The following is a 13,163-nucleotide window of genomic DNA, read 5'->3' on the forward strand; positions in this document are numbered from 1 at the left end:
TCCATGACGACACATTCTAGACTTTTTTCTACTATGCATCAGCTATACGTATACTTACTGACCTTCCCTCTGTTTGACCGTTTAATCTTTATCTTAAAAATGATTCGTCGGAGTTACTTTAATGTTTATAAGTTATCTGCCCTGCAAATATCTTCTCCCAGGACATGGCTTATTTTTCAGCTTGGTTTACAGTTTTATGTTTATGTTTTTGTTTTTATCACATGGGGGTGTAATTTTGATGTCGCCAAATCTGCGAATAGAATGGTAGTTGAGAATGCGGCCTTTAGAGCAGGAGACCCCGGGTCATAATCCGCCCTCCGATGCTTGCTGGCTGTGGGACCACCAGTAAGATCCTGAACATCTTGGGGCGCCTGGGCGGCTTAGTCGGTTAAGCGTCCGACTTTCACTTAGGTCATGATCTCGCAGTTCGTGGGTTCGAGCCCCGCGTCGGGCTCTGTGCTGACTGCCAGCTCAGAGCCTGGAGGCTGTTTCAGTCTGTGACTCCCTCTCTCTCTGACCCTCCCCTGCTCACGCTGTCTCCCTCTCTCTCTCCTAGAAATAAATAAAACATTTAAAAAAAATTAAAAAAAAAAAAAAGATCCTGAACATCTTTTTCCCTCAGTTTCATTACCTGTAAAATGGGAAGATAGTACCTATCTCAAAACTGTTGTCATGGAAATTAACCATAAATCAATTAGAATATTGCCTGGTAGAAACTTAGAGCTATGTAAGTTGTTAGCTATTAGTAGTTGTGTTTTTAATGTATTGTTTTTAAAACTCTTTCCGAGCACTACTGAGTTACATACATATTTATGTATATGTTTAAAGGTTAAATGTTAGGTCATGTTTGTTACAAATATGTATTTTTCTCACAGTAATTGGGTTCTGGAACGTGTACCTAGTTTTACGTTTAAATACATACTAGCTAATCTAAATTACGTATATTTTTATTAAATGTAATTCTTTACAGATTACTTCTATTTGAAAAAACAGCATTTTGGTAGTAAAAGCAAACTTTCGTTTCTAAAACTGAACACGCATAGAAGGTACAACTGCTTCAGAAATAACTTTTATGTGATACTAAATTGAATGATATAATTGGGAGGCAGTTCACCATGAGTAATTTCCAAACACTTGAAATCAGAATGTCAGACACAGGCATAATCTGTGGTTATCAGATAAATAAATAGTTTGTTAGCTTTTTAAAAAAAAATCCACCTAAATGTAGCTTTTAAGAGAAGAAATCAAGTATATAAGGTATACAGTTGCATACAATGCCTTAACAGAGAGAGTCAAGTGAGCACTTAATGGAAATAAAATCCAAACCAGGTTTCTCCTGGGACTTCTATTTTCTGTGATCAGTCATACATTTAATGCATTTTACCCGTGCTAAAGGAATCAGGAAACCTTTTAAATGATTAATGCTCTTTATCTGGTGAAAAGGAAGCTTCCTCTGCTTCGAGAGGATAGTTTCATATTTGCTGTGAATGGTATTCTTTCCACTGTAAGAAAAAAAATGTCTCTTCTTGGATGCGATGCATCATAAAATGGAAACACTTTTGAAAGAGACGAACAAAAAGTAAATATTATAGGAAACTCTGATGTGTGCTTTTACACATAAAATCACCCATCATTGTATGTGAGCAGATCCATCTCACAGGATGAGTAAAAGCTGTCACACCAGCTTACTTGTGTTGGAGTGACCGAAGACATTTTCTCCCAGCACTCCACCGCAGAAATGTAAGAGAAGCAAGAAACACCTTACAAACTCAAACACTGCCACATTTCTGCATTACTCACTGTGACATTTATTCAACAGAAACAAACTCCCCTCCGACTCCAGAGTTTTCACACAACAGTGGTTTCTGTCTCACTCATGCTGTGTCTTCTCTGGGTTGGCAGAAATCTTCCTCCTACGCAGGGACCTATCTCAAGGGGGGATTAGGAGAGAGAGAGCATGAAGATCTCCTGCCTGCCCTTCTGTGCTTGGGGCTCAAAGCTGCTCTTGTCGCTTCCTCTCACGTGGCCCCATCTACATGCAAAGGGGCATGAAGTGCGCTCTTCATTGTGCCTGTGAGGAGAGGAGTGGCCAGTGTGATGTCTTCTATTGAGTCACTCGTACTGGTTCAGGTGGGAAGCCACCTGAGTGTGTTTCCCTCCACCACATGTTATTGTGAGTTAGGAATATGAGCTTTGGAGTGAGACAGATTAATTTACATCCTTGTTGAGTTCCTTATGATCCATGTGGTCCAGTTATTTAACACCAAAGTAAGCCTGTTATTCGCCTAAAAAGAGCATTGTGGTTGACAGGGATCAGAGGAGCCAAGGTATACAGGAAGCACTTAGTAAAGGCTTATCCTGACAAAAGGAACATAGCAGCATAGATAGTAGTAAATCCTGGAGGGTGTAACATGAGACCATTTTTATTGTACCAGAAAAATATTGCATCACTTTCCTGGAGCCGCCATAACACATGGCCACAGCTGAGTGGCTTAAAACAAAAGAAATGTGTTCTCTCAAACTCTTGGAAGCTGGAAGTTCAAACTCAAGGTGTCAGCAGGACTGCGGTCCCTATGAAGGCTTAGGAGGAGGATCCTTCCTTATTTCTTTCAGGCTCTGATGGCTCCAGGCATTTCTTGGCTTGTAGATGCATAATTCCAGTCTCTGCTCCCATTTACATATAATCTTCTCTTCTGTGTCTCTCTTATAAGGCCCCTTATCATGGGATTTGGGATGATCTCATCTGAAGACATTTAATTTCAACATCTACTAAAACACTTTTTCTGGGGCGCCTGGATGGCTCAGTCGGTTAAGCATCCAACTTCTGTTCAGGTCATGATCTCATGGTTCGTGAGTTTCAGACCTACATCAGACTCTGTGCTGACAGGTTGGAGACTGGAGCCTGCTTCCGATTCTGTGTCTCCCTCTCTCTCTGCCCCTCCCTCACTCGCATTCTGTCTCGGTCTCTCTTAAAAATAAATAAGCATTAAAAAATATTTTTCAAAAATGCTTTTTCCATTTGTAGCCAATACAGTTTCTAGAGATTTAATGTGGACATACTTCTTGGCGGTGAAGGGCACCATCCAATTACTACAAATATGAAAGCATTTTTTTAATTCCTATTTAAAATGCCGCTTACCAGGGCGCCTGGATGGCTCAGTTGGTTAAGCATCTGACTCTTGGTTTCGGCTCAGGACATGATCTTCACGGTTCGTGAGTTTGAGCCCCACATCGGGCTCCATGCTGTCAGTGCAAAGCCTGCTTGAGACTCTGTCTCTCCTTTGCTCTCTCTGCCCCTCCCCTGCTCTCTCTCTCTTTCTCTCTATCTCTCAAAAAAAAAAAACCCCAATAAACTTAAGTTTATTAAAAAAATAAACTAAAATTTACTAGCTGACTGTGCATGCAATTTTTAAAATATTGACTTTAGGATTAGATTTCTAAGTGTGGGTCTTTATAGATACATATTACCACTATATGGAACATACCTTTTTGAAACAAGAAAAAGTTGCATTGGATTGCGTTTGTAAAGTTATCGTTTCATGTATCAGTTCTGGGTATAGTTTTCACCATTGTGAAACTATATTCCAGTTTGAGAGAATGGACTGATCAGGGAGCAAGATACCCAGGAAAAGTCACATGTCCATTAAGGTACTATTCTTGTGTTCATGCACACCAATCATAGCTTCTCTGAACACTGATTTATGCCAGAATCCCCTTTTCCTTTCCCCCTGTAAATGTATTCAGAAGCCATCGCTAAAGTACAGATTAAAGGTCTAAAATCCACTTGCTGTTGTACAACTGATGAGCTATTCACAGAAGCTGGTTGATCAGAGTAAAAGATTTAGTGAAATAAGTGTAGAAAATCATTCTCAAAATGATACCTGTCCGTAATTGGCATCTAGATTTCTACCAATTATTGACATATAAAAAGGGGCATGTAGAAAGTATTTGCATGTGTAATGAAAGAGTTATGCATCTTTAGACATGTTAAACTTTATATCCTTAATAAATCATTCAAAATTAACCTATGTTGCCTCCATAGATGAACTTTGTGCATTGCCTTTGGCATATCATGTATGTGAACAACCCCTTCTCCCTAAGTTGTCTTATAAGACATATTTGCAAAGTGAGGATTTGGGACTGTATATTCAATTGGTGGTAAAGTGTTATTATAATTTGTAAATGACTTAATTTAAACTATAATCAGCTGAAAGGAACTGCTCATGAGATATGTCTAGAAGAAGATATAGATTTATTATGTCTTCTTTATAATGCAAAATGAAGTTCTTTCCTTCCTCGACAACCTCACAAAGTCTATAGGAAACTAGTTAGACTCATAGTTTAAAATAACTAAAGTTGGGCAGGATAGGACTGTATCTATGTAAAAGCTGTTGTAAGAGATGAGTAAAATAGGTATGGCTTTGTAAAAAAAAAAAAAAAAAGGAGCAAGGAGCTCTTCTCTGAAAATTATTGAACGATGTCCATTTATCACACTCTAGTGCCTGTGAATCAAAAGAGATATACATCAAATGGAATAAAGTTAAGATTGTATCAAAACGGACCTTCTTTTCTCAGTAAAAATCTAACGGACACACCATGGAGCAGCCATTACTACTGTAATGCATCTTTGTGTCTTCTAGTCTAGGGACCTTGGTTTCCAACCAGTGCCTTATATCTGTGTATTCTCTTTTTTACAGTTCAGCAGAAGAGCAGTTTCACTGGCAATCACAAGGTAAAGTACAATTTCTACATGTATGCCTGCTGATTAATATTCTTGTGAACTTCAGGAAAAAGACTGATGAAAATGAGAACACCCTGACACTAAAATTAAATGATCCCTTGATAGCTCGTGATTTCCTGAGAGTTCACTTCTCTCAATTCCCTAGAAAACTTTATGTTTTTCATGCATGCCTGGAATTGCTGCTGGCCTTGGTTTGTGATACTGGTTGACCAAGGATTACAGTGTGAAATCTAATGAGAACTTCATGAGGTAATGTCTTTGGTTAGGATACTTTTCATTGTTAGGCCCGAAGCTTTAATAGTAACAACGTCGTGTGTTTGTTCATCACTTTAAAATTTTGTGTTTCAGATGGTCAAAAAGACATCGAAGATGAACTTACCACAGGTCTTGAGCTGGTGGATTCCTGTATTAGATCACTGCAGGAATCAGGAATACTTGACCCACAGGATTATTCCACAAGTGAAAGTAAGTCAAATGACAATGATGCTTGAAGACAATTTTAAAATAGAAGAGAATACTTTATTCTAATATAATTAACATAATAAGCTCTATCTAACAGGACCTCAACCTGTGTTTATACATGTTTTAGCTATTTCACTCCACTCTCATCTAATTCCTTGCCACATTACCCTGTGCCAACTCACATTACATCGTAGGCTCTCTTAGGTCAGTAATTGCATCTAGATTTCTCACTAATTACTGACATAGTGGAGATTCTCACCAATTTTCTGATATCCTTTTTGGCACCTAGCCAGATGATCACATTGAATGAACTTACCATATATTTCTTAATCAGTACACTGTCTGCTTTGAAATTAATTGTGAATGCTTTACTCATACAGGTCATTGTTGGTAGCGATCATAAACAGTACAACAACTATACAACAAAATAGAAAGAATCAATATGCAGTACTAACTACTTAGTATTATGCTATAGTACTATGCAATAACCCCTTATATTTCTATATGTAGCCACCTTGCATTGCATATTAACCTCAACAGAATATTTAAAAATTTCTTCAACTCCTCCTAATTATATATTTTTCAACCATAGTGGTTGAAGCTTAGGAATAAAAGTGCTATGAATTGAAATGGGCTTCACTTTAATAAATCATAAAATTCTCTTGCCTTAGTTTAACAAAATCCCACAAAAAGCTAAAAATTAAATCATTAAAACAAATAGCACACTGGTAATTTCTGTATCAGAAATCAGTGGAGCATTTTATTTCTTAATTTAAAAAAAGTAAAATCTCCTTGAATAGCCATCAAGGTTTGCTTTAAAGATATAAGAATAAGATACATACTGATCTTGAAACCATGAAATTTACACATTAGTTCACTTTCTCTACAATTTTTATAATACTCTTAGGATAACATCAAAATGAATATCCAGATTTATTTAAACCCATTTGTGTCCCCTCAATAAAATTTCTAAAATAAGATGAATGATCTATAGTATCCTTGTTATCTATAGTTTCTATTTAAAAATGTAGCATTGTTACTTCTCTCTCAAAGTCAATAAATGTATTTCTCTTATAGGGGTAGTTATAATCTGACTTATATTTAGTTAATATTTGAGACACATGTACTCGCTTTGTTAGAGTAAGGAAAACAGAGATAAGATAGTATGTCTTTCTTGGGAGGGAGGTGATATTTGATACTAAAATTTTCATATAATAATAGAGAAACATATTCTATTGTGAGCCTGGGAGAGGGAATAACCTTCAATACACAGAAGGTGCAGAAAAAAAGAAGGAAGAAAAGTAAAATAAGAGGCAAGCAAGTTGAAACAGAAGGGATGAATCAAGTATATTAGTCTAGCACTACAGGTGAGCCACACGGAATTCTTTGAAAAGAATAAAAAAGCTCTAATAAACAAAGATAAAACAGTTATGTGATGTTGATAAGGGACACATTTATATTCATGAAGTAAACATTGACGTTAAAGGAACAAAGTAGTAACAGCAATTATCATCAATATAAACTGGGATTGGGAAGAATTTGTGAGATGAAGCGGAATTTAATGCAGGAACACTCAGTAAGGTCAAAGAGGAATTATCTAGTGAAAACGCCTTGGCTTATAAAGATGCAATAAACTCATATTAACATCTAGTGAACATGATGTACCAAACAGAATAGCATATGAATATGAAAATAAAAATTATTAAGGGGCACCTGGGTGGCTTAAGTGTCCAACTTTGGCTCAGATTATGATCTCAGGGTTTGTGAGTTTAAGCCCCATGTCGGGCTCTGTGCTGACAGAGCCTGGAGCCTGCTTCAGATTCCGTCTCTCTCTCTCTCTCTCTCTCTCTCTCTCCCCCTCTCCCCCCCGCTCATGCTCTGTCTNTTCTCTCTCTCTCTCTCTCTCTCTCTCTCTCTCTCCCCCTCCCCCCCCAGCTCATGCTCTGTCTCTCTCTCTCTCTCTCTCAAAAATAAATAAACATTAAAATTTTTTAAATAGGAAACGAAAAATAAAAACTATTAAGAATGAAAGGAGAAATTGATGAAAAATACTATTGTGAACATTTCAATACACAGAATGCAAGAAGAAAAAGACACATAAAATTGGAATAAATAATTAACAAACCAGTGTAATAAATATATCTAAAAAGTTAGATCCATTGAATGGTAGTATATATTTATTATACATGTCCAGGAAAATTTATAAAACTTGATCAGCTATTGGGCAGTAAAGACAGTCCTAAAAATTAAAGAGGATAGAGGGGCGCCTGGGTGGCTCAGTCAATTAAGCGTCTGACTCTTGATCTCTTCAGCTCAGGTCATGATCTCATGGTTCATGAGATGGAGCCCTGCATCAGGCTCTGCACTGAAAGCATGGAGCCTGCTTCAGATTCTCTCTCTCTCCTCTCTCTTTGCTCCCTTACCCCAATGATGCTTTCTCTCTCTCTCTCAAAAAAAAAAAAAAGCATTTTTAAAAAAAAGTATAGAAACACCACCTTCTTTGATAATGACCCAGTAAAATTAAAAGTAAATAAAATGATAAAACATATTCACTATTCACATTAAAGTTAAGAAAATGCCCTTGGATCTACAAATCAAAATAGAAATAAAAAAGAAACTTCCATATTATTTAAAAAGCAAGTAAAATAGTGGGGTGCCTGGGGTGGCTCAGCTGAGGAAGTGTGCAACTCTTGGTTTTGGCTCAGGACATGATCTCACAGTTCATGGGTTTGAAGCCCGCATTAGGTTCCATGCTGATGGAGCAGAGCCTGCCTGGGTTTCTCTCTCTCTCCATCACTCTCTGTCCCTCCCCTGCTCTATCTCTCTCAAAAATAAATTTTAAAATTAAAATATATGTATATATATGAAGGAAATAAAATAATGATATTTTATAATGAGAACAGAAGGGTAAGGGGGAAAACCTGTACTGAGTAAATCTTAGCTTTAAAGACAAGATAAAACAATGTAGTACTTACTTTGGTGAAACCTTAAAAAGAGCTAAATAAACCAAAGAAATTAGAAAGATGGGAATAATAAAAGTAATGCAGATATAAAGCAATATAAAATAAAAGAGTGGAAGAGATGAATAAAGTGACAGAAGGGATAAATATATGAACTTTTAAAAAAAATTTAAATCAACTAATTATCCTGAGCTTCCCTAACTGAAAACCTCTGCTACACATGAGAGAAATGGAATGAGTTTTTAGTGTTCGCTTTTGTTTTCCTCTATTATATGTTCAAAAATTATCTACAAATGATGTATCTTTTTGTTCCAGGAAAGTTAAATACTCCATAGGGTTTTTGGAACGTGCTTGGCAACTGCTGGAGTTTTGTCTTTCAGAAAGATTTGTTACATCCTGTTATTATGTCCTGGATTATCTTTTTGAAGACTCCTAGGATTTTAGTTGTTTGTCTTCCAAGTCCCCGCTTTGTTGTTTGAGATAGAAAGTAACAAGTCAAAACAAACCAAAACAAAAAACAAAAAAAACAAAACAACAAAAACCGAGGGCTAGCTATCACCATCCAAAACTTTTATACCAAAGGAGGAAAAAACCACAGTAAAGAGTACTGCTATTCTGTTTTTTTAATGTTTATTTATTTATGACAGTGAGAGAAAGAGCAGGGGAGGGGCAGAGAGAGACACACACACACACAGAACCTGAAGCAGGCTCCAGACTCTGAGCTCCCAACTGTTAACCCAGAGCCCAACATGGGGCTCAAACTCATGAATGTGAGCTAAAGTCAGATGCTTAACCAACTGAACCACCCAGGCGCCCCCTATTGTCATTCTTAAGGCCCACTTGTTCTTAATATTTTCAGAGTCCCTTTGAGACTGAACTAAGTAAAATTGGGAAATTAATTTTAATGTTTTTAATGCTTTATTTGGTTTTGAAAGAGACAGGCAGAGACAGAGAGATGGCACAAGCAGGGGAGGAGCAGAGAGAGAGGGAGACACACCGAAGCAGGCTGCAGGCTCTGAGCTGTCCACACAGCCCGGCACCAGGCTTGAACTCACAAACCGTGAGATCATGATCTGAGCTGAAGTCAGGTGCTTATCCAACTGAGCCACCCAGGCATCCTGGGAAGTTATTTTTTTTAAATATTGGGTAGGTAACTATCATTTTAGGGATCAATTATGGCTAATTTTAAGTGTTTAGAAGGGCATAAAATAAAAATATTCATTGCTTTTGTATTTGTATCAAGGTCCAGCTGGGAAATAGATTCTACCCAAAAGAATTTAACCACCAAGAAGTTCATTAAGGGCCTATTTACAGAGGAGTGGTCAAGAGGGAGGGAATAAACAATGTCTGTTGAGGTTACTCAGGGAGCAGCAACAGAGGGCAGCCCTTACCATGTGGTGAGGATGGAAAAGTCCAGGGAATTGTACCAGCAGTTCAAGAAGCGTGGCAGGGACAGAAGAATAAATACCCTGACTTCTCTCCTCCTGCTTTCTGATGTCCACATGCCTACTACCGGCCAAATCTCATCACAAACCAGAGAATAGGGGACCCCCGTGAGACCCTCTACCTGGCAAAAAGGGCCGAGAATGATTATGGGGAGCAAAGCAAATAATCTGCACAACATCCCATTAAACGGTAGAACAACATACCAGGTTTACGTTCTTGTTTTAGAAACTCTACACGTTGATACACGGCGGCTTTTTGACGCATTTCATATAATTAGCGCAAGCCCATCATATTCTGCTCGCCCCCTGTTTTTGTGATTACTCAACGGATTACATTACTAGAACAGACATGAAATAGCTAACATTAAATTGGACTTGACACACTGCCCTCGAGAGCCAGGTCTCTTAGTCCTAGCTCAAAACAACACTAAACACAATCTAAAACCAGCTTGAAAGAGTATTAAAATGGCGACCAATCTCAACTCCCGTAGTACTTAATTTGCTGTGTTCAAAAGCTTTTGTTATTTTTATTTCCAGGATCTGATTAAAATAAATGTGTACCTTAGTAAATCCATCCTCTTGACCCTAAGGCAAGCAATCACAGGTCTCCCATACTGACTATAGCGTCAAACAGCAGTGCTTTCTGACTCTTGGCATTTTTTAAAAAGTGCTGTTCTAAACAGTATGTAAATCGCGTGTACAGCCTTTGCCACCTACCACTATTTCATGACTGCCGGCTGCGTAATTTCAGTTCTAACAAATATGTGTCACAGAGTCACTAGGAGAATTGCTACTGTTTACTGAGTGGATAAAAGTTACAGAAGCTCAGGGCCGTTAGCTTCTCACATAACGTACAGCTTGACCCAAACTGCTGTGGACTAAGTACCTTTTTTTTTTAATTTTTAATATTTTATTTATTTTTGAGAGAGAGAGACAGCGCGAGCAGGGGAGGATCAGAGAGAGAGAGACACAGAATTCAAAGCAGGCTCCAGGCTCTGAGCTAGCTGTCAGCACAGAGTCCGATGCGGGGCTCGAACCCACGAACCGTGAGATCATGACCTGAGCCAGAGTCGGAGGCTTAACCGACTGAACCACCCAGATGCCCCCTAAGTACCTTATTTAATCCATGTATCCTTGGAGATACAAACTCAGAGAGAAGGGTGACTACATCTTATCCAAAAATTAACCAGAACTATTTGCCAGTCAAAATCAAAAATAGAATGGACAACTTGGGGGAAAATGGCATATGTTTATGGACAATGTTAATTTGCCTAACGTATTCTGAAATAGTAATTATTTTTACCTGTAGCATATTGACAAATTGAAATTCTACCATATTCTAGAAAATCCCAGCATTCAGGAAAAATTTAGGAGCTTATTATATTCTGAATTTTATGGCAAAGAAAGGAATGTTATTCTGAGTTTTCAAATCAGAAGGTACTCAAAAAATCAAGAATCAATCATGGAAGTTACCATTCTGAGCAGAGAGAATCCAAATTGAATAATCATATGTAGTTGGACCGAGGTGAATATGTTATTTGCTGTTGATTTACAGTCTGTCATTTTTATTTAATTACTGTGATTATACTTAATTGTTATGCAGCAAGAGAATTGTTGAGGAAGCAAGTTAGTAAGATACTGTATAAAATATAACCCCATATATTCTTCTGCAGTAATAATAATAAAGGTGAGGGACATCTTCATGAAGTGAAGCTTTTCATAATTCCTAGTAAGCAAGCCACCAAAGGATGCAGAACTGGTTTAGGAATAAAGCTTCTTATGATAATTAAAATAATCAAAAAATAATAGATCCAAAATAGATCATGGCTCAAAATACTGATGTCATGCTCAGGGAAAGAGAACCGGTTTGCTTTATTTTCTGTTATGGTGGAAACCAGGCCTTAGGGAGACCCCAAGAAGAGCCTCTCAAGAGGGGTACAAGGTAGCCCAGCCCACCCTGGGAGTCAGAAAACCTGGATTTAAGAGTCCGGCTGCTCCCGCTTCTCCAGCAGTGGTTGAGAACTATCACCTGGGCTAGAGATCTTTCCCTGGAAATGCATTTATTCAAGTTAGTTGGGATCCTCCTTGGATTGTTCACTTCCTGTTGAAATCACTTCATCTTTGCCTTTGATTTTTGAAATGCAAATGACAGTCGTCTTTCCAGAAGTTTGTCATGGTTCCAAGTCTAAAATTATCTTTAAATACTACATGCATCCATTTGTCTCCTTTCAAAATTCACTCCCTTCCATTCCCCCAACTGCCTTTGGTGCTGTGGGGCCAGTGGGAAGTTAACAGTGGCAGAAATGGGGGGTATGAGCAAGAGTCAAGGGGAAACACCTAGGTGGCACCCAGGACATTGTAATATCCTCCTAGAAGCTGTAATTCATTTCCCTGCCAGATGCTACCTCTATCTGGTCTGCAACTAATGTTCAATTTGTTTTTCTTTGATTTCCTTCTATCACATGGATACTTAAGAGACATGTTGTACCTTTTCCAAAGATGCAAACATAGGAATCAAAGGGATAAACGAAGGCATACAGTACCCAGGCTCCTTTTCTATTCCCAAAGCAAAGGAGAACATGATATAATTTCTCCTTAAAACCCTCATTCTCACCTGTGTTAGTAGGGTGCCCTGGGGTCAAGCACAGAGTTTAAAGCCTGATGGGAACTTTTAATAAAAATAAAATTGTATTTTGAAGTTGTCAAAGTATCCAAAACATAAATATGAATATCAAACAAAAGCCAGTGAAAGGAAGGAAAGTATCAGAACTGGCATGAGTATAAGAAAAGTTAGAGAGGCTGAGAGCTCTGATGAGAAAATCAGAACAAACAAAAACTTTTTCTCAGGAGACCATGAGAGAAGGGGCGTTCTTGTAATACCTTGTGGAGCCGTCTTGTGGGACTCCCCCAGAAGTTAAAACACTAAAAGTGCCCCCGACCAAACAGTAAGCCACTGCAATAGCACCTGAGATAATCAGACCGTGACATGTGGGTTTTATTTTCTCACGATGGGCACAGGTGACAGTCATTCATTTTTTTTAAACGTATGCATTAAATACGTATTAAAGGCGGCCCAGAGAGTCTCTGCTCTTGTGGCATTTACATGCTAGTCAGAAAAGACTGAAGTAATCTGAATACTTACTATAAGGTCAAGTAGATAATTGCTACAAGCTAAAAAAAAAAAAAGAGGTGGAGTAGAACAGGGTTCTCGAAGTGTTTGGAAATCATGGGGGGTCCTGAGACCCTTTCAGGGGGGCTGCCTCAGCTTTCACAAAACTCAAAACTCCTACAGTGGTGTTTGCTTTTCCAGGTTCATTCTCACCCAGTGAGGGGGAGGGCGTCTCACTGGGGCAGAGTCACAAGAGTTTTCCAGAGGCTGTCTGGTGCATGATGGGGTCATTGCTGTCTACAATAAATAGCATGCTATGTCACCTGTATAAATAAAGCTCTTTGTGGTCCTCAGTGAGTTTTAAAAAACATGAAAGGATTATGAGAACTGCTCTAATTTTGGAAGAATGATCAAAGGGACAGGAAGACCTCTTTCGGGAGAAGATA

General features: G+C 38.2%; 1 protein-coding gene across 1 annotated transcript in view; it reads left to right on the top strand.

The window, feature by feature from the left end:
* CTNND2 (catenin delta 2) overlaps positions 1 to 13,163 on the top strand; it is a 784,902-nt gene that overhangs the window by 355,009 nt on the left and 416,730 nt on the right. Inside the window, exons 3-4 of the mRNA XM_077749452.1 lie at positions 4,698 to 4,732; positions 5,090 to 5,206. Coding sequence (XP_077605578.1) covers positions 4,698 to 4,732; positions 5,090 to 5,206 — 152 coding nt within the window. The remainder of the gene's footprint in view (positions 1 to 4,697; positions 4,733 to 5,089; positions 5,207 to 13,163) is intronic.

The sequence above is a fragment of the Crocuta crocuta genome, unplaced genomic scaffold, assembly GCF_008692635.1.
Source record: "Crocuta crocuta isolate KB4526 unplaced genomic scaffold, BGI_CrCroc_1.0 scaffold89, whole genome shotgun sequence".
Taxonomy (NCBI): Eukaryota; Metazoa; Chordata; class Mammalia; order Carnivora; family Hyaenidae; genus Crocuta; species Crocuta crocuta.